The 26,645-nt window shown below is 44.7% G+C and overlaps 1 protein-coding gene and 3 long non-coding RNA genes across 20 annotated transcripts in view; 1 reads left to right on the forward strand and 3 right to left on the reverse strand.

Annotated features, from left to right (window-relative positions):
- Positions 1-26,645, reverse strand: part of LOC118383818 (uncharacterized) — a 48,325-nt gene that overhangs the window by 4,148 nt on the left and 17,532 nt on the right. The window contains 28 exon segments of the mRNA XM_052503165.1: positions 55-255; positions 754-1,113; positions 1,174-1,353; positions 1,406-1,885; positions 1,938-2,117; positions 2,274-2,567; positions 3,438-3,491; positions 3,840-3,866; positions 9,320-9,438; positions 11,129-11,230; positions 12,040-12,169; positions 12,341-12,654; positions 13,329-13,469; positions 13,472-13,839; positions 13,942-14,316; positions 14,422-14,573; positions 14,733-14,786; positions 14,895-15,056; positions 15,111-15,272; positions 15,327-15,434; positions 15,479-15,738; positions 15,891-16,150; positions 16,303-16,562; positions 16,617-17,320; positions 20,287-20,457; positions 20,644-20,783; positions 20,953-21,031; positions 21,644-21,788. Of these exon segments, the coding sequence (XP_052359125.1) occupies positions 55-255; positions 754-1,113; positions 1,174-1,353; positions 1,406-1,885; positions 1,938-2,117; positions 2,274-2,567; positions 3,438-3,491; positions 3,840-3,866; positions 9,320-9,438; positions 11,129-11,230; positions 12,040-12,169; positions 12,341-12,654; positions 13,329-13,469; positions 13,472-13,839; positions 13,942-14,316; positions 14,422-14,573; positions 14,733-14,786; positions 14,895-15,056; positions 15,111-15,272; positions 15,327-15,434; positions 15,479-15,738; positions 15,891-16,150; positions 16,303-16,562; positions 16,617-17,320; positions 20,287-20,457; positions 20,644-20,783; positions 20,953-21,031; positions 21,644-21,788 (5,982 nt within the window).
- Positions 4,075-8,839, forward strand: LOC127919520 (uncharacterized). Of its 10 annotated transcripts, XR_008103226.1 has the most exons (8): positions 4,318-4,428; positions 5,075-5,112; positions 5,189-5,340; positions 5,493-5,948; positions 7,095-7,322; positions 7,443-7,480; positions 8,206-8,395; positions 8,662-8,764. It is a non-coding gene; the product is annotated as an uncharacterized LOC127919520 (long non-coding RNA). The 10 variants fall into 10 exon arrangements; XR_008103223.1 differs by lacking the exons at positions 4,318-4,428; positions 5,075-5,112; positions 7,443-7,480 and adding exons at positions 4,075-4,200; positions 8,472-8,623 and having other exon boundaries at positions 5,113-5,340; positions 8,244-8,281; positions 8,700-8,839; XR_008103219.1 differs by lacking the exons at positions 4,318-4,428; positions 5,075-5,112 and adding an exon at positions 4,075-4,200 and having other exon boundaries at positions 5,113-5,340; positions 8,206-8,471; positions 8,662-8,802.
- Positions 4,115-8,706, reverse strand: LOC127919521 (uncharacterized). Its single transcript, XR_008103227.1, has 4 exons — positions 8,636-8,706; positions 7,031-7,334; positions 6,575-6,688; positions 4,115-4,174 (listed from the first exon to the last, which is right to left on the reverse strand). It is a non-coding gene; the product is annotated as an uncharacterized LOC127919521 (long non-coding RNA).
- LOC127919522 (uncharacterized) lies at positions 22,195-25,939 on the reverse strand. 8 transcript variants are annotated; one of them, XR_008103228.1, is made up of 5 exons: positions 25,904-25,939; positions 23,423-23,449; positions 23,349-23,371; positions 23,283-23,307; positions 22,195-22,214 (listed from the first exon to the last, which is right to left on the reverse strand). It is a non-coding gene; the product is annotated as an uncharacterized LOC127919522 (long non-coding RNA). The 8 variants fall into 8 exon arrangements; XR_008103231.1 differs by lacking the exons at positions 23,349-23,371; positions 23,423-23,449 and adding exons at positions 24,494-24,518; positions 25,481-25,505; XR_008103230.1 differs by lacking the exons at positions 23,349-23,371; positions 23,423-23,449 and adding exons at positions 24,519-24,543; positions 25,481-25,505.

The raw sequence follows: 26,645 nt of genomic DNA on the forward strand, positions 1-26,645 counted from the left end.
TACAGAAACAGGAAATAGGCTCCTCCCCTATGGGCCGTTCTGGCTCAGACTTACCTGGTCCTGTAAGAAGAGGTCATTGGCCATGTGTACGATGCGGTCGATCAGGATGATTCCTCCGATGTCGTCCACATCCATGTCAGCCACCAGCGTCAGCACCATCACAGCCTCCACCAGCAGCTGTCGGTACTCTGGCTGGGGGACGTGGTTCAGAACAGACTCCACGTGCACCGCAAACTTGATCTCGCCTTCTGTCATCTGGCAGGCAGGGACACGACGTCAAGAGTCAGAACGCTTTCCCAGACACAGATGGAATCTCCATCAAGGGATCTGTCTGTGCCAATCACAGTGTCTGAAAGGAAATCTTATTTCCTACTGTTATAGGAAGCTACATTTGTTCTAAATGTGAAACACTGAGAGATGTTCCTTGATGCCGTGCTGCTGTTTGGGAGTCTAGGGGGGTTACTGCACATTATTAATGGAGTTGTAAAAAGGGCTATATAAATACCATTTGATCAATCTATTGATTTGACTACATACCTCTCTGGTAGTGGAGCACGTATCCATCTATAGACAGGCCGTGACACTACATACCTCTGGTAGTAGAGCACGTATCCATCTATAGACAGACTGACACTACATACCTCTCTAGTAGTGGAGGAAGACAGCACGTATCCATCTATAGACAGACTGACACTACATACCTCTCTGGTAGTGGAGCACGTATCCATCTATAGACAGACTGACACTACATACCTCTCTGGTAGTGGAGGAAGACAGCACATATCCATCTATAGACAGACTGACACTACATACCTCTCTGGTAGTGGAGGAAGACAGCACATATCCATCTATAGACAGACTGACACTACATACCTCTCTGGTAGTGGAGGAAGGCAGCACGTATCCATCTATAGACAGACTGACACTACATACCTCTCTGGTAGTGGAGGAAGACAGCACGTATCCATCTATAGACAGACTGACACTACATACCTCTCTGGTAGTGGAGGAAGACAGCACATATCCATCTATAGACAGACTGACACTACATACCTCTCTGGTAGTGGAGGAAGACAGCACATATCCATCTATAGACAGACTGACACTACATACCTCTCTGGTAGTGGAGGAAGACAGCACGTATCCATCTATAGACAGACTGACACTACATACCTCTCTGGTAGTGGAGGAAGACAGCACATATCCATCTATAGACAGACTGACACTACATACCTCTCTGGTAGTGGAGGAAGGCAGCACGTATCCATCTATAGACAGACTGACACTACATACCTCTCTGGTAGTGGAGGAAGGCAGCACGTATCCATCTATAGACAGACTGACACTACATACCTCTCTGGTAGTGGAGGATGTATCCATCTATAGACAGACTGACACTACATACCTCTCTGGTAGTGGAGGAAGGCAGCACGTATCCATCTATAGACAGACTGACACTACATACCTCTCTGGTAGTGGAGGAAGGCAGCACGTATCCATCTATAGACAGACTGACACTACATACCTCTCTGGTAGTGGAGGAAGACAGCACATATCCATCTATAGACAGACTGACACTACATACCTCTCTGGTAGTGGAGGAAGGCAGCACGTATCCATCTATAGACAGACTGACACTACATACCTCTCTGGTAGTGGAGGAAGGCAGCACGTATCCATCTATAGACAGACTGACACTACATACCTCTCTGGTAGTGGAGGAAGACAGCACGTATCCATCTATAGACAGACTGACACTACATACCTCTCTGGTAGTAGAGGAAGACAGCACGTATCCATCTATAGACAGACTGACACTACATACCTCTCTGGTAGTGGAGGAAGACAGCACATATCCATCTATAGACAGACTGACACTACATACCTCTCTGGTAGTGGAGCACGTATCCATCTATAGACAGACTGACACTACATACCTCTCTGGTAGTGGAGGAAGACAGCACATATCCATCTATAGACAGACTGACACTACATACCTCTCTGGTAGTGGAGGAAGGCAGCACGTATCCATCTATAGACAGACTGACACTACATACCTCTCTGGTAGTGGAGGAAGACAGCACGTATCCATCTATAGACAGACTGACACTACATACCTCTCTGGTAGTAGAGCACGTATCCATCTATAGACAGACTGACACTACATACCTCTCTGGTAGTAGAGCACATATCCATCTATTGACAGACTGACACTACATACCTCTCTGGTAGTAGAGCACATATCCATCTATAGACAGACTGACACTACATACCTCTCTGGTAGTGGAGGAAGACAGCACATATCCATCTATAGACAGACTGACACTACATACCTCTCTGGTAGTGGAGGAAGGCAGCACGTATCCATCTATTGACAGGCCGTGACACTTCTGCAGGATCTTCCACACCTTCTGGTAGAAGCCCATTGGGACCCTGTTGATGGCCCCATCCAGCCGTCTCCTCCTCAGCCACTGGCCCTGCCGCTCCTCCCACTGCAGGTGGCTGTCTGACCCCCCGGGGCCTACAGGGGACAGGATACCACTGGGGGTGGAGGGGCTGCTGCACCGCTACAGGGGGAGATACGTGTTCATTTACGTACACAGTACTCATGATGCGGTACATACACACACACACACACCAGGTGAAAGCCATGATCCCTTGTTGATGTAACTTGTTAAATCCACTTCAAATCAGTACAGATGAACGGGAGGAGACGGGTCAAAGAAGGATTTTTAAGCATTGAGATATGGGTTGTGTATATGTGCCATTCAGAGGGTGAACTTCAACACTGCTGTGTGTTTCACGCTCAACAGTTTCCTGTGTGTATCAAGAATGGTCCACCACCCAAAGGGTAGGAGTCAACATGGGCCAGCATGCTACAGGCCAGTACATGTTACCATGACGACACCAGCATGCTACAGGCCAGTACATGTTACCATGACGACACCAGCATGCTACAGGCCAGTACATGTTACCATGACGGCACCAGCATGCTACAGGCCAGTACATGTTACCATGACGACACCAGCATGCTACAGGCCAGTACATGTTACCATGACGACACCAGCATGCTACAGGCCAGTACATGTTACCATGACGACACCAGCATGCTACAGGCCAGTACATGTTACCATGACGGCACCAGCATGCTATAGGCCAGTACATGTTACCATGACGACACCAGCATGCTACAGGCCAGTACATGTTACCATGACGGCACCAGCATGCTACAGGCCAGTACATGTTACCATGACGACACCAGCATGCTATAGGCCAGTACATGTTACCATGACGACACCAGCATGCTACAGGCCAGTACATGTTAGTACAGTAAGCATAAGGCAATGTAACGAAGAAAGACAACCGTTCAGAGTGAACCTCGTCTGCGTGGTTTAGTGAACACGGGACAATGAGGGAGACATGGTTCATGGTTTTACCGTGGAACGGGGAGAGGTGACGTTGCTGCTGATGGAATAGCCACTGTTACTCATCTGGAAAGGATCAACACGGAGAAGAGACGTCATGTTGTCGTCGAGGGAGAGACACAGAAGGAGGGGATGACGGCGTGAAGGAAAGTCAAACTCACACCTTGTAAATACAGTTTAGATTATGGTCAAACATCAGACACAGTTAAAGATGTGGGCTAGAAAACAGGCAAACATGACCAGCAGCTCAGCATGAGGTAAGGCACTACTGACTGTATTCTAGTACAGCTGGTATGAATGGGATTTCAGCTGGTGGCTTCATGCCATGTTATGATGGTTGGTTTCATTATGGTCTGGCTGTGGAGATTACAGCTGATGAGGCAATATGACTATTAACTAACAAACTCAACCCACGCTGATCGGACGAGACGAGTCATCCAACTGCAATCAGAACCATACAACATTACAGCATTATTACTACTATAGACAAAGAGCATTCTGTCCTCATGTCTTCTAACTAGAATCAAACATGCAGAAAGAGTATTAGGCCTATAGTAACCTGTAGATTATATTATAGAGGATTAGGTCTATACTAACCTGTAGATTATATTATAGAGGATTAGGTCTATACTAACCTGTAGATTATATTATAGAGGATTAGGTCTATACTAACCTGTAGATTATATTATAGAGGATTAGGTCTATACTAACCTGTAGATTATATTATAGAGCATTAGGTCTGTACTAACCTGTAGATTATATTATAGAGCATTAGGTCTATACTAACCTGTAGATTATATTATAGAGGATTAGGTCTATACTAACCTGTAGATTATATTATAGAGCATTATGTCTATACTAACCTGTAGATTATATTATAGAGGATTAGGTCTATACTAACCTGTAGATTATATTATAGAGGATTAGGTCTATACTAACCTGTAGATTATATTATAGAGGATTAGGTCTATACTAACCTTTAGATTATATTATAGAGCATTAGGTCTATACTAACCTGTAGATTATATTATAGAGGATTAGGTCTATACTAACCTGTAGATTATATTATAGAGGATTAGGTCTATACTAACCTGTAGATTATATTATAGAGGATTAGGTCTATACTAACCTGTAGATTATATTATAGAGGATTATGTCTATACTAACCTGTAGATTATATTATAGAGGATTAGGTCTATACTAACCTGTAGATTATATTATAGAGGATTAGGTCTATACTAACCTGTAGATTATATTATAGAGGATTATGTCTATACTAACCTGTAGATTATATTATAGAGGATTAGGTCTATACTAACCTGTAGATTATATTATAGAGGATTAGGTCTATACTAACCTGTAGATTATATTATAGAGGATTATGTCTATACTAACATGTAGATTATATTATAGAGGATTATGTCTATACTAACATGTAGATTATATTATAGAGGATTAGGTCTATACTAACCTGTAGATTATATTATAGAGGATTAGGTCTATACTAACCTGTAGATTATATTATAGAGGATTATGTCTATACTAACATGTAGATTATATTATAGAGGATTAGGTCTATACTAACCTGTAGATTATATTATAGAGGATTATGTCTATACTAACCTGTAGATTATATTATAGAGGATTAGGTCTATACTAACCTGTAGATTAAATTATAGAGGATTAGGTCTATACTAACCTGTAGATTATATTATAGAGCATTATGTCTATACTAACCTGTAGATTATATTATAGAGGATTAGGTCTATACTAACCTGTAGATTAAATGATAGAGCAGTAGGTCTATACTAACCTGTAGATTATATTATAGAGCATTATGTCTATACTAACCTGTAGATTATATTATAGAGGATTAGGTCTATACTAACCTGTAGATTAAATGATAGAGCAGTAGGTCTATACTAACCTGTAGATTATATTATAGAGGATTATGTCTATACTAACCTGTAGATTATATTATAGAGGATTAGGTCTATACTAACCTGTAGATTATATTATAGAGGATTAGGTCTATACTAACCTGTAGATTATATTATAGAGGATTAGGTCTATACTAACCTGTAGATTATATTATAGAGCATTAGGTCTATACTAACCTGTAGATTATATTATAGAGGATTAGGTCTATACTAACCTGTAGATTATATTATAGAGGATTAGGTCTATACTAACCTGTAGATTATATTATAGAGGATTAGGTCTATACTAACCTGTAGATTATATTATAGAGGATTAGGTCTATACTAACCTGTAGATTATATTATAGAGGATTAGGTCTATACTAACCTGTAGATTATATTATAGAGCATTAGGTCTATACTAACCTGTAGATTATATTATAGAGGATTAGGTCTATACTAACCTGTAGATTATATTATAGAGGATTAGGTCTATACTAACCTGTAGATTATATTATAGAGCATTAGGTCTATACTAACCTGTAGATTATATTATAGAGGATTAGGTCTATACTAACCTGTAGATTATATTATAGAGGATTAGGTCTATACTAACCTGTAGATTATATTATTATAGAGCATTAGGTCTATACTAACCTGTAGATTATATTATTATAGAGCATTAGGTCTATACTAACCTGTAGATTATATTATAGAGGATTATGTCTATACTAACCTGTAGATTATATTATAGAGGATTATGTCTATACTAACCTGTAGATTATATTATAGAGGATTAGGTCTATACTAACCTGTAGATTATATTATAGAGGATTAGGCCTATACTAACCTGTAGATTATATTATAGAGGATTAGGTCTATACTAACCGGTAGATTATATTATAGAGGATTAGGTCTATACTAACCTGTAGATTATATTATAGAGGATTAGGTCTATACTAACCTGTAGATTATATTATAGAGGATTATGTCTATACTAACCTGTAGATTATATTATAGAGGATTATGTCTATACTAACCTGTAGATTATATTATAGAGGATTATGTCTATACTAACCTGTAGATTATATTATAGAGGATTAGGTCTATACTAACCTGTAGATTATATTATAGAGGATTAGGTCTATACTAACCTGTAGATTATATTATAGAGGATTATGTCTATACTAACCTGTAGATTATATTATAGAGGATTATGTCTATACTAACCTGTAGATTATATTATAGAGGATTATGTCTATACTAACCTGTAGATTATATTATAGAGGATTAGGTCTATACTAACCTGTAGATTATATTATAGAGGATTAGGTCTATACTAACCTGTAGATTATATTATAGAGGATTATGTCTATACTAACCTGTAGATTATATTATAGAGGATTATGTCTATACTAACCTGTAGATTATATTATAGAGGATTAGGTCTATACTAACCTGTAGATTATATTATAGAGGATTAGGTCTATACTAACCTGTAGATTATATTATAGAGGATTATGTCTATACTAACCTGTAGATTATATTATAGAGGATTATGTCTATACTAACCTGTAGATTATATTATAGAGGATTAGGTCTATACTAACCTGTAGATTATATTATAGAGGATTAGGTCTATACTAACCTGTAGATTATATTATAGAGGATTATGTCTATACTAACCTGTAGATTATATTATAGAGGATTAGGTCTATACTAACCTTTAGATTATATTATAGAGCATTAGGTCTATACTAACCTGTAGATTATATTATAGAGCATTAGGTCTATACTAACCTGTAGATTATATTATAGAGGATTAGGTCTATACTAACCTGTAGATTATATTATAGAGGATTATGTCTATACTAACCTGTAGATTATATTATAGAGGATTAGGTCTATACTAACCTGTAGATTATATTATAGAGGATTAGGTCTATACTAACCTGTAGATTATATTATAGAGGATTAGGTCTATACTAACCTGTAGATTATATTATAGAGGATTAGGTCTATACTAACCTGTAGATTATATTATTATAGAGCATTAGGTCTATACTAACCTGTAGATTATATTATTATAGAGCATTAGGTCTATACTAACCTGTAGATTATATTATAGAGCATTAGGTCTATACTAACCTGTAGATTATATTATTATAGAGCATTAGGTCTATACTAACCTGTAGATTATATTATAGAGGATTAGGTCTATACTAACCTGTGGATTATTTTATAGAGGATTATGTCTATACTAACCTGTAGATTATATTATAGAGGATTAGGTCTATACTAACCTTTAGATTATATTATAGAGTATTAGGTCTATACTAACCTGTAGATTATATTATAGAGGATTAGGCCTATACTAACCTTTAGATTATATTATAGAGGATTAGGCCTATACTAACCTTTAGATTATATTATAGAGGATTATGTCTATACTAACCTGTAGATTATATTATAGAGGATTATGTCTATACTAACCTGTAGATTATATTATAGAGGATTAGGTCTATACTAACCTGTAGATTATATTATAGAGGATTAGGTCTATACTAACCTGTAGATTATATTATAGAGGATTATGTCTATACTAACCTGTAGATTATATTATAGAGGATTAGGCCTATACTAACCTTTAGATTATATTATAGAGGATTAGGCCTATACTAACCTTTAGATTATATTATAGAGGATTATGTCTATACTAACCTGTAGATTATATTATAGAGGATTATGTCTATACTAACCTGTAGATTATATTATAGAGGATTAGGTCTATACTAACCTGTAGATTATATTATAGAGGATTATGTCTATACTAACCTGTATATTATATTATAGAGGATTAGGTCTATACTAACCTGTAGATTATATTACAGAGCATTAGGTCTATACTAACCTGTAGATTATATTATAGAGCATTAGGTCTATACTAACCTGTAGATTATATTATAGAGGATTATGTCTATACTAACCTGTAGATTATATTATAGAGGATTAGGTCTATACTAACCTGTAGATTATATTATAGAGGATTAGGTCTATACTAACCTGTAGATTATATTATAGAGGATTAGGTCTATACTAACCTGTAGATTATATTATAGAGGATTAGGTCTATACTAACCTGTAGATTATATTATAGAGGATTATGTCTATACTAACCTGTAGATTATATTATAGAGGATTAGGTCTGTACTAACCTGTAGATTATATTATAGAGCATTAGGTCTATACTAACCTGTAGATTATATTATAGAGCATTATGTCTATACTAACCTGTAGATTATATTATAGAGCATTAGGTCTATACTAACCTGTAGATTATATTATAGAGCATTAGGTCTATACTAACCTGTAGATTAAATGATAGGAAATCAGGGGTCTCCAACCTTTTCTAGCATGAGAGCTACTTTTAAATTATGAAACATTTCACAAGATACACGTACATTTTTTCCTAGCTTTCAAATAGGCAGTCTTTGTATGTTCCCAAATTCTGTTTTCTTGGGGGAATGTCATTCTGTCTACTCAGAAGACAGTTATTATAATCCCTAACTGCCCACACCACACAGACACAAAAGCCCACACCACGCAGACACAAAAGGGTCAATATTGTTGGAAATGAATTGCCAGATATTGTGTTCCGTTTGGCTTTCAGCCAGCTGTGGCTCATCAGGGTTGAATGTCAACGTGGATTTGATTTCAGCCAGTTGTGGCTCATCAGGGGTGGTTGAATGTCAACGTGGATTTGATTGGACAGTAGCCGGGAGCTTGACTTGTCTAATACTAGTGAGATTTGTTTATGACAGTTTGCGGTAGAACACGTGAAAAATAAATGCTTTTTCAGAATAGTTTGGCGAGCTACTCATAGGTAGACTGGGAGTTACTGGTAGCTGGTGATGGACCTGTTGGAGACCCCTGATACTCTCCATGACATGCAATAGTCAGCTGACGTGACCATACCTGTTTGATCTCACGCTTCAGCTTGCGGATGCCGGTGCGCTCCGTCTTAGTGGCCCCAGTGTGACCCAGCTCATGGATGGAGACAGCCGGGCTGGTGGCCGAGGACTGCATAGGACGCACTGACACAGGAGAAAGGGAGACAGACACGACAATTCATTTGATTCAATAGAATAGTACTACACCTGCAAAGATACCAGTACACCTGCAAAGATACCAGTACACCTGCAAAGATACCAGTACACCTGCAAAGATACCAGTACACCTGCAAAGATACCAGTACACCTGCAAAGATTTGAGAAGAATCGGGAAATGTATTAATACTGTAGAAACTACTAATGCTGGCTATGTAGGGGTCAGGCCTAGGGGGCTTTGTAGGGGTCTATGTAGGGGTCTATGTAGGGGTCGGGGCTAGGGGGCTTTGTAGGGGTCTATGTAGGGGTCTATGTAGGGGTCGGGGCTAGGGGGGGGCTATGTAGGGGTCTATGTAGGGGTCTATGTAGGGGTCGGGGCTAGGGGTCTATGTAGGGGTCTATGTAGGGGTCTATGTAGGGGTCGGGGCTAGGGGGCTATGTAGGGGCTATGTAGGGGTCGGGCCTAGGGGGCTATGTAGGGGTCTATGTAGGGGTCGGGGCTAGGGGGCTATGTAGGGGGCTATGTAGGGGTCGGGGCTAGGGGGCTATGTAGGGGTCGGGGCTAGGGGGCTATGTAGGGGTCGGGGCTAGGGGGCTATGTAGGGGTCTATGTAGGGGTCGGGGCTAGGGGCCTATGTAGGGGTCAGGGCTAGGGGTCTATGTAGTGGTCGGAGCTAGGGGGCTATGTAGGGGGCTATGTAGGGGTCTATGTAGGGGTCTATGTAGGGGTCGGGGCTAGGGGGCTATGTAGGGGTCGGGGCTAGGGGGCTATGTAGGGGTCGGGCCTAGGGGGCTATGTAGGGGTCTATGTAGGGGTCGGGGCTAGGGGGCTATGTAGGGGTCTATGTAGGGGTGGGTCTATGTAGGGTTTTCAGGCTAGGAGGCTATGTAGGGGTCGGGGCTAGGGGGCTATGTAGGGGTCTATGTAGGGTTCGGGTCTATGTAGGGGTCTATGTAGGGGTCGGGGCTAGGGGGCTATGTAGGGGTCTATGTAGGGGTCGGGGCTAGGGGTCTATGTAGGGGTCGGGGCTAGGGGGCTATGTAGGGGTCTATGTAGGGGTCGGGGCTAGGGGGCTATGTAGGGGTCTATGTAGGGGTCTATGTAGGGTTTTCAGGCGAGGGGGCTATGTAGGGGTCGGGGCTAGGGGGCTATGTAGGGGTCTATGTAGGGTTCGGGGCTATGTAGGGGTCTATGTAGGGGTCGGGGCTAGGGGGCTATGTAGGGGTCTATGTAGGGGTCTATGTAGGGTTCGGGGCTAGGGGGCTATGTAGGGTTCTATGTAGGGGTCGGGGCTAGGGGGCTATGTAGGGGGCTATGTAGGGGTCTATGTAGGGGTCTATGTAGGGGTCGGGGCAAGGGGGCTATGTAGGGGTCTATGTAGGGGTCGGGGCTAGTGGTCTATGTAGGGGTCGGGGCTAGGGATCTATGTAGTTGTCGGGGCTAGGGGTCTATGTAGGGGTCTATGTAGGGGTCTATGTAGGGGTCGGGGCTAGGGGTCTATGTTGGCGTCGGGGCTAGGGGTCTATGTAGGGGTCTATGTAGGGGTCGGGCTAGGGGTCTATGTAGGGGTCTATGTAGGGGTCGGGGGTCGGGGCTAGGGGTCTATGTAGTGGTCCTGGCTAGGGGTCTATATAGGGGTCGGAGCTAGGGGTCGATTTGGGATTGGGAAAGACTCACTGCTCCTCTCCACCCCAAACTCCTTCCCACTGAGGATGTGGTGCAGCAGGTTCTTCATGTCTGATGGACTCAAGTTCATCAGGCTCTCAGAGGCCTCCTCCCCTGCAGAGGACAGAAAGAGAGACGCCTGTAACGCTGAGTAGAGAGACTCTGTAAAAACTCCCCAGGCACTTCCACACTAAAGGCCATTCAGCTCAACATCCAGATACAGTAGTGTCACTACTAACCAGGTCTACCTGAAAGAACTACCAGAGCCCTATTCAGATGGTGAGTCTACTGAGGTCTTTAGAACACAGCTGATTATTCTACCATTCTAAGAATGGTACTGAACCCTTCCTGAGCAGTGTAGACTGAACCCTACCTGAGCAGTGTAGACTGAACCCTACCTGAGCAGTGTAGACTGAACCCTACCAGAGCAGTGTAGACTGAACCCTTCCTGAGCAGTGTAGACTGAACCCTACCTGAGCAGTGTAGACTGAACCCTACCTGAGCAGTGTAGACTGAACCCTACCTGAGCAGTGTAGACTGAACCCTATCTGAGCAGTGTAGACTGAACCCTACCTGAGCAGTATAGACTGAACCCTACCTGAGCAGTGTAGACTAAACCCTACCCGAGCAGTGTAGACTGAACCCTACCTGAGCAGTGTAGACTGAACCCTACCTGAGCAGTGTAGACTGAACCCTACCCGAGCAGTGTAGACTGAACCCTACCTGAGCAGTGTAGACTGAACCCTACCTGAGCAGTGTAGACTGAACCCTACCCGAGCAGTGTAGACTGAACCCTACCTGAGCAGTGTAGACTGAACCCTACCTGAGCAGTGTAGACTGAACCCTACCTGAGCAGTGTAGACTGAACCCTACCTGAGCAGTGTAGACTGAACCCTACCCGAGCAGTGTAGACTGACCCCTACCTGAGCAGTGTAGACTGCGGGCCAGCTCTGTAGCCATCACCTGCATGATGAGTCCGATTCGGAGACGCAGCATGTCCCCAAACAGAGCCGGCTGGGAGCGGACGTACATGGCCAGGTACACCATGATCTCCTGCATTATCACAATACAGCAGTCGTTACTTTCCCTTCATCGCAGAGACTTGTTACAAAACTGACCAAAGTTTGCTTTAACATGTCGAGCTAGACTCGCATCGGGGAGAGAATTTGGACGGAAATGGCATCTGGAAGCATCTTATATAATCCCAGTTATAATGTGTTGTACCTGAGTGAGCACAGCGATGCTGATGTCCTGCCCACTGGCCTCATAGATCAGAGAGTTGAGTTCTTCTGGAGGAAGAGGCGCCGAGATGACTTTCTCCCTGGGCTCCGGTGGTAACCCCACTGTCAGCTGCTTGTGGTGGGAGATGAGATCTGTACAGGCCTCAGCCAGCACCTCCACTCTCTTCCTCAGGATACCAGAGATGTATCTGATCAGACCCCACTCCTTGTTGGCCCCAGCCTGGGCATACAGCTCCTCCAGGAGACACCTCACACTGACCCCGCCCTGACCCCCCACGTCCACCAGCCAATCAGCACCTTTCAGGTTAGAGGGGATTACATTTAATTCAGTTCAATTCAATCTGAGGAGTCGATTCAGTGTAATTTAAACCTAAACATGTAGAGAATTAAATTAAATTTGATTCAATTCAAAGATTCAATTCAATCTGAGGAGTCAATTCAGTGTAATTTAAACCTAAACATGTAGAGAATTAAATTAAATTTCATTCAATTCAAAGATTCAATTCAATCTGAGGAGTCAATTCAGTGTAATTTAAACCTAAACATGTAGAGAATTAAATTCAATTTGATTCAATTCAAAGATTCAATTCAATCTGAGGAGTCAATTCAGTGTAATTTAAACCTAAACATGTAGAGAATTAAATTAAATTTGATTCAATTCAAAGATTCAATTCAATCTGAGGAGTCGATTCAGTGTAATTTAAACCTAAACATGTAGAGAATTAAATTAAATTTGATTCAATTCAAAGATTCAATTCAACCCGACACCAACTAATCCAGGGGTGGAAAAATATGTCCCATTGGATCCGATCCGCAGGAGGTTGGAGTAAAAACAAAAAAATGTGGAAAAATATTATTTCGTGTAAAAAAATGTAAAAAACTCCAGGCCACATTGAACACCTACAACTAAATAGAGAGTGTGTAGAAATGATAATGGACGTTTACAGTTTGCCCCTGATCTAAACCAGTACCTTTCATCACACAGAGGATATATAGTATGTCTGCCTGGTCCTGCAGTGTGGGACACTCCTTCAACTGTCTCACCAGAGACCCAAAGTCTGTGTTACCCTGGGAGTCTCGCGGCAGGTGGAGGTCTGCAATACTTTGGGCCTGAGAGCAAAGATACACAGACACACACAAATACACACATGTGCGCATGCACACACACACACACACATTAGAGGATCCAAACACACAGATGTACCAGAGAAACAGTACTGGAGTCTGTTGTTGATGTGGTGTGTGGTGGGTTGTTGGGGTAGATGAACTGACCTTGGGCTGTTGTTGTGGCGTGTGGTGGGTTGTTGGGGTAGATGAACTGACCTTGGGCTGTTGTTGTGGCGTGTGGTGGGTTGTTGGGGTAGATGAACTGACCTTGGGCTGTTGTTGATGTGGTGTGTGGTGGGTTGTTGGGGTAGATGAACTGACCTTGGGCTGTTGTTGATGTGGTGTGTGGTGGGTTGTTGGCGTAGATGAACTGACCTTGGGCTGTTGTTGTGGCGTGTGGTGGGTTGTTGGCGTAGATGAACTGACCTTGGGCTGTTGTTGTGGCGTGTGGTGGGTTGTTGGGGTAGATGAACTGACCTTGGGCTGTTGTTGTGGCGTGTGGTGGGTTGTTGGCGTAGATGAACTGACCTTGGGCTGTTGTTGTTGTGGCGTGTGGTGGGTTGTTGGGGTAGATGAACTGACCTTGGGCTGTTGTTGATGTGGTGTGTGGTGGGTTGTTGTCGTAGATGAACTGACCTTGGGCTGTTGTTGATGTGGTGTGTGGTGGGTTGTTGGCGTAGATGAACTGACCTTGGGCTGTTGTTGATGTGGTGTGTGGTGGGTTGTTGGCGTAGATGAACTGACCTTGGGCTGTTGTTGATGTGGTGTGTGGTGGGTTGTTGGGGTAGACGAACTGACCTTGGGCTGTTGTTGATGTGGTGTGTGGTGGGTTGTTGGGGTAGACGAACTGACCTTGGGCTGTTGTTGTGGCGTGTGGTGGGTTGTTGGGGTAGATGAACTGACCTTGGGCTGTTGTTGATGTGGTGTGTGGTGGGTTGTTGGGGTAGACTGACTGACCTTGGGCTGTTGTTGTGGTGGGTTGTTGGGGTAGATGAACTGACCTTTGGCTGTTGTTGATGTGGTGTGTGGTGGGTTGTTGGGGTAGATGAACTGACCTTGGGCTGTTGTTGATGTGGTGTGTGGTGGGTTGTTGGGGTAGATGAACTGACCTTGGGCTGTTGTTGTGGCGTGTGGTGGGTTGTTGTCGTAGATGAACTGACCTTGGGCTGTTGTTGATGTGGTGTGTGGTGGGTTGTTGACGTAGATGAACTGACCTTGGGCTGTTGTTGATGTGGTGTGTGGTGGGTTGTTGGCGTAGATGAACTGACCTTGGGCTGTTGTTGATGTGGTGTGTGGTGGGTTGTTGGGGTAGATGAACTGACCTTGGGCTGTTGTTGATGTGGTGCGTGGTGGGTTGTTGTCGTAGATGAACTGACCTTGGGCTGTTGTTGATGTGGTGTGTGGTGGGTTGTTGGCGTAGATGAACTGACCTTGGGCTGTTGTTGATGTGGCGTGTGGTGGGTTGTTGGGGTAGATGAACTGACCTTGGGCTGTTGTTGATGTGGTTTGTGGTGGGTTGTTGGCGTAGATGAACTGACCTTGGGCTGTTGTTGATGTGGTGTGTGGTGGGTTGTTGGGGTAGATGAACTGACCTTGGGCTGTTGTTGATGTGGTTTGTGGTGGGTTGTTGGGGTAGATGAACTGACCTTGGGCTGTTGTTGATGTGGTGTGTGGTGGGTTGTTGGGGTAGATGAACTGACCTTGGGCTGTTGTTGATGTGGTGTGTGGTGGGTTGTTGGGGTAGATGAACTGACCTTGGGCTGTTGTTGATGTGGTGTGTGGTGGGTTGTTGGCGTAGATGAACTGACCTTGGGCTGTTGTTCATGTGGTGTGTGGTGGGTTGTTGGCGTAGATGAACTGACCTTGGGCTGTTGTTGATGTGGCGTGTGGTGGGTTGTTGGCGTAGATGAACTGACCTTGGGCTGTTGTTGATGTGGTGTGTGGTGGGTTGTTGGCGTAGATGAACTGACCTTGGGCTGTTGTTGATGTGGATTGTTGGGGTAGATGAACTGACCTTGGGCTGTTGTTGATGTGGTGTGTGGTGGGTTGTTGGCGTAGATGAACTGACCTTGGGCTGTTGTTGATGTGGTGTGTGGTGGGTTGTTGGGGTAGATGAACTGACCTTGGGCTGTTGTTGATGTGGATTGTTGGGGTAGATGAACTGACCTTGGGCTGTTGTTGATGTGGTGTGTGGTGGGTTGTTGGCGTAGATGAACTGACCTTGGGCTGTTGTTGATGTGGTGTGTGGTGGGTTGTTGGCGTAGATGAACTGACCTTGGGCTGTTGTTGGTGTGGGTTGTTGGGGTAGATGAACTGACCTTGTGCTGTTGTTGATGTGGTGTGTGGTGGGTTGTTGGCGTAGATGAACTGACCTTGGGCTGTTGTTGGTGTGGTGTGTGGTGGGTTGTTGGCGTAGATGAACTGACCTTGGGCTGTTGTTGATGTGGTGTGTGGTGGGTTGTTGGGGTAGATGAACTGACCTTGGGCTGTTGTTGATGTGGGTTGTTGGGGTAGATGAACTGACCTTGGGCTGTTGTTGATGTGGCGTGTGGTGGGTTGTTGGGGTAGATGAACTGACCTTGGGCTGTTGTTGATGTGGTGTGTGGTGGGTTGTTGTCGTAGATGAACTGACCTTGGGCTGTTGTTGATGTGGTGTGTGGTGGGTTGTTGGGGTAGATGAACTGACCTTGGACTGTTGTTGATGTGGGTTGTTGGGGTAGATGAACTGACCTTGGGCTGTTGTTGATGTGGTGTGTGGTGGGTTGTTGGCGTAGATGAACTGACCTTGGGCTGTTGTTGGTGTGGCGTGTGGTGGGTTGTTGGGGTAGATGAACTGACCTTGGGCTGTTGTTGATGTGGGTTGTTGGGGTAGATGAACTGACCTTGGGCTGTTGTTGATGTGGCGTGTGGTGGGTTGTTGGGGTAGATGAACTGACCTTGGGCTGTTGTTGATGTGGTGTGTGGTGGGTTGTTGTCGTAGATGAACTGACCTTGGGCTGTTGTTGATGTGGCGTGTGGTGGGTTGTTGGCGTAGATGAACTGACCTTGGGCTGTTGTTGATGTGGCGTGTGGTGGGTTGTTGGCGTAGATGAACTGACCTTGGGCTGTTGTTGATGTGGCGTGTGGTGGGTTGTTAGCGTAGATGAACTGACCTTGGGCTGTTGTTGATGTGGCGTGTGGTGGGTTGTTGGGGTAGATGAACTGACCTTGGGCTGTTGTTGATGTGGCGTGTGGTGGGTTGTTGGCGTAGATGAACTGACCTTGGGCTGTTGTTGATGTGGTGTGTGGTGGGTTGTTGGGGTAGATGAACTGACCTTGGGCTGTTGTTGATGTGGCGTGTGGTGGGTTGTTGGCGTAGATGAACTGACCTTGGGCTGTTGTTGTGGCGTGTGGTGGGTTGTTGGCGTAGATGAACTGACCTTGGGCTGTTGTTGTGGCGTGTGGTGGGTTGTTGGCGTAGATGAACTGACCTTGGGCTGTTGTTGTGGCGTGTGGTGGGTTGTTGGCGTAGATGAACTGACCTTGGGCTGTTGTTGTGGCGTGTGGTGGGTTGTTGGGGTAGATGAACTGACCTTGGGCTGTTGTTGATGTGGTGTGTGGTGGGTTGTTGGCGTAGATGAACTGACCTTGGGCTGTTGTTGTGGCGTGTGGTGGGTTGTTGGCGTAGATGAACTGACCTTGGGCTGTTGTTGTGGCGTGTGGTGGGTTGTTGGCGTAGATGAACTGACCTTGGGCTGTTGTTGTGGCGTGTGGTGGTGGTGTGGATGGAGCGGTGTGAGCTGGGACACGTGCAGTAGGTTGAGGGATTTACGGTGCTTGTTCATGATGGGAGTCATGGGAAGATACATGGAGGCCTCTGGAAGAAACAACACCGTAAACACCAACACCGTGTATGGTGAATACAGTATTTGTATTTATTATGGATCCCCATTACTTCCTGCCAAGGCAGCAGCTACTCTTTCTGGGGTTTATTATGGATCCCCATTACTTCCTGCCAAGGCAGCAGCTACTCTTTCTGGGGTTTATTATGGATCCCCATTACTTCCTGCCAAGGCAGCAGCTACTCTTTCTGGGGTTTATTATGGATCCCCATTACTTCCTGCCAAGGCAGCAGCTACTCTTTCTGGGGTCCAGCTAAATTAAGGCAGTTAAAACATGACAATACAAACAGATTTCACAACATATTAAGTGTGTGCCCTCAGGCCCTCCTCTACTCCCACATATCTACTGAGTACCATACAGTAGAAACCTACAGAGTCCCAACCATACAGTAGAAACCTACAGAGTCCCAACCATACAGTAGAAACCTACAGAGTCCCAACCATACAGTAGAAACCTACAGAGTGTAGAAACCAACAGAGTCCCAACCATACAGTAGAAACCTACAGAGTCCCAACCATACAGTAGAAACCAACAGAGTCCCAACCATACAGTAGAAACCTACAGAGTCCCAACCATACAGTAGAAACCTACAGTCCCAACCATACAGTAGAAACCTACAGAGTCCCAACCATACAGTAGAAACCTACAGAGTCCCAACCATACAGTAGAAACCTACAGAGTCCCAACCATACAGTAGAAACCTACAGAGTCCCAACCATACAGTAGAAACCAACAGAGTCCCAACCATACAGTAGAAACCAACAGAATCCCAACCATAAAGTAGAAACCTACAGAGTGTAGAAACCAACAGAGTCCCAACCATACAGTAGAAAACTACAGTCCCAACCATACAGTAGAAACCAACAGAGTCCCATACAGTAGAAACCTACAGTGTAGAATCCTACAGAATACCAACCATACAGTAGAGACCAACAGTCCCAACCATACAGTAGAGACCAACAGAGTCCCAACCATACAGTAGAAACCTACAGAGTCCCAACCATACAGTAGAAACCTACAGAGTCCCAACCATACAGTAGAAACCAACAGAGTGTAGAAACCAACAGAGTCCCAACCATACAGTAGAAACCTACAGAGTCCCAACCATACAGTAGAAACCTACAGAGTCCCAACCATACAGTAGAAACCTACAGAGTGTAGAAACCAACAGAGTCCCAACCATACAGTAGAAACCTACAGAGTCCCAACCATACAGTAGAAACCTACAGAGTCCCAACCATACAGTAGAAACCAAGAGTCCCACCCATACAGTAGAAACCAACAGAGTCCCACCCATACAGTAGAAACCAACAGAGTCCCACCCATACAGTAGAAACCAACAGAGTCCCACCCATACAGTAGAAACCAACAGAGTCCCAACCATACAGTAGAAACCTACAGAGTCCCATACAGTAGAAACCTACAGAGTCCCATACAGTAGAAACCTACAGAGTCCCAACCATACAGTAGAAACCAACAGAGTCCCACCCATACAGTAGAAACCAACAGAGTCCCACCCATACAGTAGAAACCTACAGAGTCCCAACCATACAGTAGAAACCTACAGAGTCCCAACCATACAGTAGAAACCTACAGAGTCCCATACAGTAGAAACCTACAGAGTAGAAACCTACAGAGTCCCAACCATACAGTAGAAACCAAGAGTCCCACCCATACAGTAGAAACCAACAGAGTCCCAACCATACAGTAGAAACCAACAGAGTCCCAACCATACAGTAGAAACCTACAGAGTCCCAACCATACAGTAGAAACCAAGAGTCCCACCCATACAGTAGAAACCAACAGAGTCCCACCCATACAGTAGAAACCAACAGAGTCCCACCCATACAGTAGAAACCAACAGAGTCCCACCCATACAGTAGAAACCTACAGAGTCCCAACCATACAGTAGAAACCAACAGAGTCCCATACAGTAGAAACCTACAGAGTCCCACCCATACAGTAGAAACCAACAGAGTCCCAACCATACAGTAGAAACCTACAGAGTCCCATACAGTAGAAACCTACAGAGTCCCATACAGTAGAAACCTACAGAGTCCCATACAGTAGAAACCTACAGAGTCCCAACCATACAGTAGAAACCTACAGAGTCCCAACCATACAGTAGAAACCAACAGAGTCCCAACCATACAGTAGAAACCTACAGAGTCCCAACCATACAGTAGAAACCAACAGAGTCCCAACCATACAGTAGAAACCAACAGAGTCCCAACCATACAGTAGAAACCAACAGAGTCCCAACCATACAGTAGAAACCTACAGAGTCCCAACCATACAGTAGAAACCTACAGAGTCCCAACCATACAGTAGAAACCTACAGAGTCCCAACCATACAGTAGAAACCTACAGAGTCCCAACCATACAGTAGAAACCTACAGAGTCCCATACAGTAGAAACCTACAGAGTCCCATACAGTAGAAACCTACAGAGTCCCATACAGTAGAAACCTACAGAGTCCCATACAGTAGAAACCTACAGAGTCCCATACAGTAGAAACCTACAGAGTCCCATACAGTAGAAACCTACAGAGTCCCAACCATACAGTAGAAACCTACAGAGTCCCATACAGTAGAAACCTACAGAGTCCCATACAGTAGAAACCCACAGAGTCCCATACAGTAGAAACCTACAGAGTCCCATACAGTAGAAACCTACAGAGTCCCATACAGTAGAAACCCACAGAGTCCCATACAGTAGAAACCTAGAGTCCCATACAGTAGAAACCTACAGAGTCCCATACAGTAGAAACCTACAGAGTCCCAACCATACAGTAGAAACCTACAGAGTTCCATACAGTAGAAACCTACAGAGTCCCATACAGTAGAAACCTACAGAGTGTAGAAACCTACAGAGTCCCATACATAACCCTAAACCTAACACTTGGTGAATAAACAAACAGTAAATGTGATGATAACTTACTGGGCATGTTGAGGCCTTGGACCTGGGCCATGAAGGAGAGGATGTCTCTGGTGGTGTGTTCAGCACTAAACACGTGGTGCTGCCCCCTCTGGATGGGAGGGAGATGACACTTGGTGGCTGTGCTCTGCATCAGCTGGCTGAGGTAGTGGTCAAACATGTCCTTGGAGCTGCCTGGAGGGGGCGGGAGTTAAATGTAGACTCAGCAATATGATATTACATACCGCAAGCACAAACACGCAAACACAAATACAAACACACACCAATTACCTATACAGACATAAACACAAACACAAATACAAACACACACCAATGACCTATAAAGACATAAACACACACAGCACACCACGGCTGACGTACCTGAGGGGACATAACTTTCTTCTTCGTCTTCCTCATCTTCTTCATTGTCCAGCAGGTCGTCATCGGTGTCTCCGTCGAGGAAGCTGAGCTCTGTGTGGAACGAGGTAGTCTGGAAGCTGGAGATGTTTGCCATCTGAACCCTGCAAAAAAACACACAAGATGGAATGGAACCAAATCGGACATCACTGAAACTGTCACAACCAGGTGATGTAGTGACATAAATAGTGGAGCCTAGCATTTCCTTCTGTAAATATCCAGAGTTCTCTCTTAAGATGAGTGACCTTAGAAATGGAAGAGAGTCAGTCTGACCTTGCCCCTCCGAAGTATCCATCGTGCAGCTTCCTCAGAGTGGACAGAATACACGGGTCGATGCTCTCACCATCATCCACTGGAAACAAGGGAAACATGATCAATGAACCAACCAACCAATCAATAAACCTTGTTTGTCCCATACAGAATGTAGTTTCCCAGCAAGAGTCAGTTTCCTGGACACAGATTAATCCTTCAATTCCCATTTAAATAAATGTTTAGTCCAGAAGTAACACAAACAACACAGAATGATTACCCAGCATTCTGTGTGTGATGGGGAAGGTGTAGTTATTTATCCAGCATGCTGTGCATGCCTGGGAAGGGTATTTACCCAGCATGCTGTGTGTGACGGGGAAGGTGAGGGTATTTACCCAGCATGCTGTGTGTGACGGGGAAGGGGAGGGTATTTACCCAGCATGCTGTGTGTGACGGGGAAGGGAAGGGTATTTACCCAGCATGCTGTGTGTGACGGGGAAGGGGAGGGTATTTACCCAGCATGCTGTGTGTGACGGGGAAGGGGAGGGTATTTACCCAGCATGCTGTGTGTGACGGGGAAGGGAAGGGTATTTACCCAGCATGCTGTGTATGACGGGGAAGGGGAGGGTATTTACCCAGCATGCTGTGTGTGACGGGGAAGGGGAGGGTATTTACCCAGCATGCTGTGTGTGACGGGGAAGGGGAGGGTATTTACCCAGCATGCTGTGTGTGATGGGGAAGGTCAGGGTAGGACGTCCGGTCATCCTCCAGGAGGAGGAGAGATAGGACAGCTCCGTCCTTAGCATCTCCACTATCATCTGGTTGTCCAGAGCCAGGTAGAAGTGATGCTTGTCCAGGAACTAAAGGAGAGGAGAGACAGTGAGATGGTTGTCCAGAGCCAGGTAGAAGTGATGCTTGTCCAGGAACTAAAGGAGAGGAGAGACAGTGAGATGGTTGTCCAGAGTCAGGTAGAAGTGATGCTTGTCCAGGAACTAAAGGAGAGGAGAGACAGTGAGATGGTTGTCCAGAGTCAGGTAGAAGTGATGCTGGTCCAGGAACTAAAGGAGAGGAGAGACAGTGAGATGGTTGTCCAGAGTCAGATATAAGTGATGCTGGTCCAGGAACTAAAGGAGAGGAGAGACAGTGAGATGGTTGTCCAGAGCCAGATAGAAGTGATGCTGGTCCAGGAACTACAGAAGAGAGATGGCCAACACTACTGCTCCAGCCCAAACACACCTGATTCAGCCCTACACAAACACACCTGATTCAGCCCTATACAAACACACCTGATTCAGCCCTACACAAACACACCTGATTCAGCCCTACACAAACACACCTGATTCAGCCCTACACAAACACACCTGATTCAGCCCTACACAAACACACCTGATTCAGCCCTACACAAACACACCTGATTCAGCCCTACACAAACACACCTGATTCAGCCCTACACAAACACACCTGATTCAGCCCTACACAAACACACCTGATTCAGCCCTACACAAAACACACAGCCCTACACAAACACACCTGATTCAGCCCTACACAAACACACCTCAGTCCTACACATTCAACACAAACACACCTGATTCAGCCCTACACAAACACACCTGATTCAGCCCTACACAAACACACCTGATTCAGTCCTACACAAACACACCTGATTCAGCCCTACACAAACACCTGATTCAGCCCTACACAAACACACCTGATTCAGCCCTACACAAAACACTGATTCAGTCCTACACAAACACACCTGATTCAGCCCTACACAAACACACCTGATTCATTCAGCCCTACACAAACACACCTGATTCAGCCCTACACAAACACACCTGATTCAGCCCTACACAAACACACCTGATTCAGCCCTACACAAACACACCTGATTGATTCAGATTCAGCCCTACACAAACACACCTGATTCAGCCCTACACAAACACACCTGATTCAGCCCTACACAAACACACCTGATTCAGCCCTACAAACACACCTGATTCAGCCCTACACAAACACCTGATTCAGCCCTACACAAACACCTGATTCAACAAACACCTGATTCAGCCCTACACAAACACCTGATTCAGCCCTACACAAACACACCTGATTCAGATTCAGCCCTACACAAACACACCTGATTTCACCTGATTCAGCCCTACACAAACACACCTGATTCAGCCCTACACAAACACACCTGATTCAGCCCCTACAAACACACCACAAACACACCTGATTCAGCCCTACACAAACACACCTGATTCAGCCCTACACAAACACACCTGATTCCCTATACAAACACACCTGATTTACACAAACACACCTGCCCTACACAAACACACCTGATTCAAACACACCTGATTCAGCCCTATACAAACACACCTGATTCAGCCCTACACAAACACACCCCTATACAAACACACCTGATTCAGTCCTACACAAACACCTGATTCAGCCCTACACAAACACACCTGATTCAGCCCTACACAACACAAACACCTGATTCAGCCCTATACAAACACACCTGATTCAGCCCTACACACACCTGATTCACACACCTGATTCAGCCCTACACAAACACATTCAGCCCTACACAAACACCTGATTCAGCCCTACACAAACACACCTGATTCAGCCCTGATTCAGCCCACAAACACACCTGATTCAGCCCTACACAAAACACCTGATTCACCTACACAAACACACCTGATTCAGCCCTACACAAACACACCTGATTCAGCCCTACACAAACACACCTGATTCAGCCCTACACAAACACACCTGATTCAACACCTGATTCACCTGATTCAGCCCTACACAAACACACCTGATTCAGCCCTACACAAAACACTGACCTGATTCAGTCCTACACAAACACACCTGATTCAGCCCTACACAAACACACCTGATTCCTACACAAACACACCTGATTTCAAACCCTGATTCAGCCCTACACAAACACACCTGATTCAGTCCTACAAACACAAACACACCTGATTCAGCCCTACACAAACAAGTCCTACACACACCTGATTCAGTACACAAACACACCTGATTCAGCCCTACACAAACACACACAAACACACCTGATTCAGTCCTACACAAACACACCTGATTCAGCCCTACACCTGATTCAGCCCTAACAAACACACCTGATTCAGCCCTACACAAACACACAAACAAACACACCTGATTCAGCCCTACACAAACACACCTGATTCAGCCCTACACAAACACACCTGATTCAGCCCACAAACACACCTGATTCAGCCCTACACAAACACACCTGATTCAGTCCTACACAAACACCTGATTCAGCCTACACAAAACCTGACACCTGATTCAGCCCTACACAAACACACCTGATTCAGCCCTACACAAACACACCTGATTCAGCCCTACACAAACACACCTGATTCAGTCCTACACAAACACCTGATTCAGTCCTACACAAACACTACACAAACACACCTGATTCAGCCCTACACAAACACACCACAAACACACCTGATTCAGCCCTACACAAACACTATACAAACACACCTGATTCAGCCCTACACAAACACACCTGATTCAGTCCTACACAAACACACCTGATTCAGTCCTACACAAACACACCTGATTCAGTCCCACTACACAAACACACCTGATTCAGCCCTACACAAACACACCTGATTCAGCCCTACACAAACACACCTGATTCAGTCCTACACAAACACCTGATTCAGCCCTACCTACACCAAACACACCTGATTCAGCCCTACACAACACACCTGATTCAGCCCTACACAAACACACCTGATTCAGTCCTACACAAACACACCTGATTCAGCCCTACACAAACACACCTGATTCAGCCCTACACAAACACACCTGATTCAGTCCTACACAAACACACCTGATTCAGCCCTACACAAACACACCTGATTCAGCCCTACACAAACACACCTGATTCAGCCCTACACAAACACACCTGATTCAGCCCTACACAAACACACCTGATTCAGTCCTACACAAACACACCTGATTCAGCCCTACACAAACACACCTGATTCAGTCCTACACAAACACACCTGATTCAGCCCTACACAAACACACCTGATTCAGCCCTACACAAACACACCTGATTCAGTCCTACACAAACACACCTGATTCAGCCCTACACAAACACCTGATTCACCTGATTCAGTCCTACACAAACACACCTGATTCCCCTACAAACACACCTGATTCAGTACACAAACACACCTGATTCACACCTGAACACACCTGATTCAGCCCTACACAAACACCTGATTCAGCCCTACACAAACACACCTGATTCAGCCCTACACAAACACACCTGATTCAGATTCAGCCCTACACAAACACACCTGATTCAGCCCTACACAAAACACCTGATTCAGCCCTACACAAACACACCTGATTCAGCCCTACACAAACACACCTGATTCAGCCCTACACAAAACACCTGATTCAGCCCTACACAAACACACCTGATTCAGCCCTACACAAACACACCTGATTCAGTCCTACACAAACACACCTGATTCACCTGATTCAGCCCTATACAAACACACCTGATTCAGCCCTACACAAACACACCTGATTCAGTTCTACACAAACACACCTGATTCAGCCCTACACAAACACACCTGAGCCCTACACAAACACACCTGATTCAGCCCTACACAAACACCTGATTCAGCCCTACACAAACACACCTGATTCAGCCCTACACAAACACACCTGATTCAGCCCTACACAAACACACCTGATTCACAAACACACCTGATTCAGTCCTACACAAACACACCTGATTCAGCCCTACACAAACACACCTGATTCAGCCCTACACAAACACACCTGATTCAGCCCTACACAAACACACCTGATTCAGCCCCTACACAAACACACCTGATTCAGCCCTACACAAACACACCTGAAACACACCTGATTCAGCCCTACACAAACACACCTGATTCAGTCCTACACAAACACACCTGATTCAGTCCTACACAAACACACCTGATTCAGCCCTACACAAACACACCTGATTCAGCCCTACACAAACACACCTGATTCAGTCCTACACAAACACCTGATTCAGCCCTACACAAACACACCTGATTCAGCCCTACACAAACACCTGATTCAGCCCTACACAAACACACCTGATTCAGTTCTACACAAACACACCTGATTCAGTCCTACACAAACACCTGATTCAGCCCTACACAAACACACCTGATTCAGTCCTACACAAACACACCTGATTCAGCCCTATACAAACACACCTGATTCAGCCCTACACAAACACACCTGATTCAGCTAATCAAGGTCTTGATGAGCAGATAATTAGTAGAAACAGGGGCCGTATCCAAATATATATACACTGAGGTCACCCGACCTCAACCCACTAGAGATGGATTGGGATGAGTTGGACCGCATAATGAAGGGAAAGCAGCCAACAAGTGCTCAGCATATGTGGGAACTCCTTCAAGACTGTTGGAAAAACATTCCAGGTGAAGCTGGTTGAGAGAATGCCAAGACTGTTCAAAGCTGTCATTAAGGCAAAGGGTGGCTACTTTGAAGAATCTCAAATATAAAATATATTTTGATTTGTTTAACACTTTTTTGGTTACTACATGATTCCATATGTTATAGTTTTGATGTCTTCACTATTCTACAATGTAGAAAATAGAACAAATAAAGACAAA

This window comes from Oncorhynchus keta, unplaced genomic scaffold, assembly GCF_023373465.1.
Source record: "Oncorhynchus keta strain PuntledgeMale-10-30-2019 unplaced genomic scaffold, Oket_V2 Un_contig_16903_pilon_pilon, whole genome shotgun sequence".
Classification (NCBI taxonomy): Eukaryota; Metazoa; Chordata; class Actinopteri; order Salmoniformes; family Salmonidae; genus Oncorhynchus; species Oncorhynchus keta.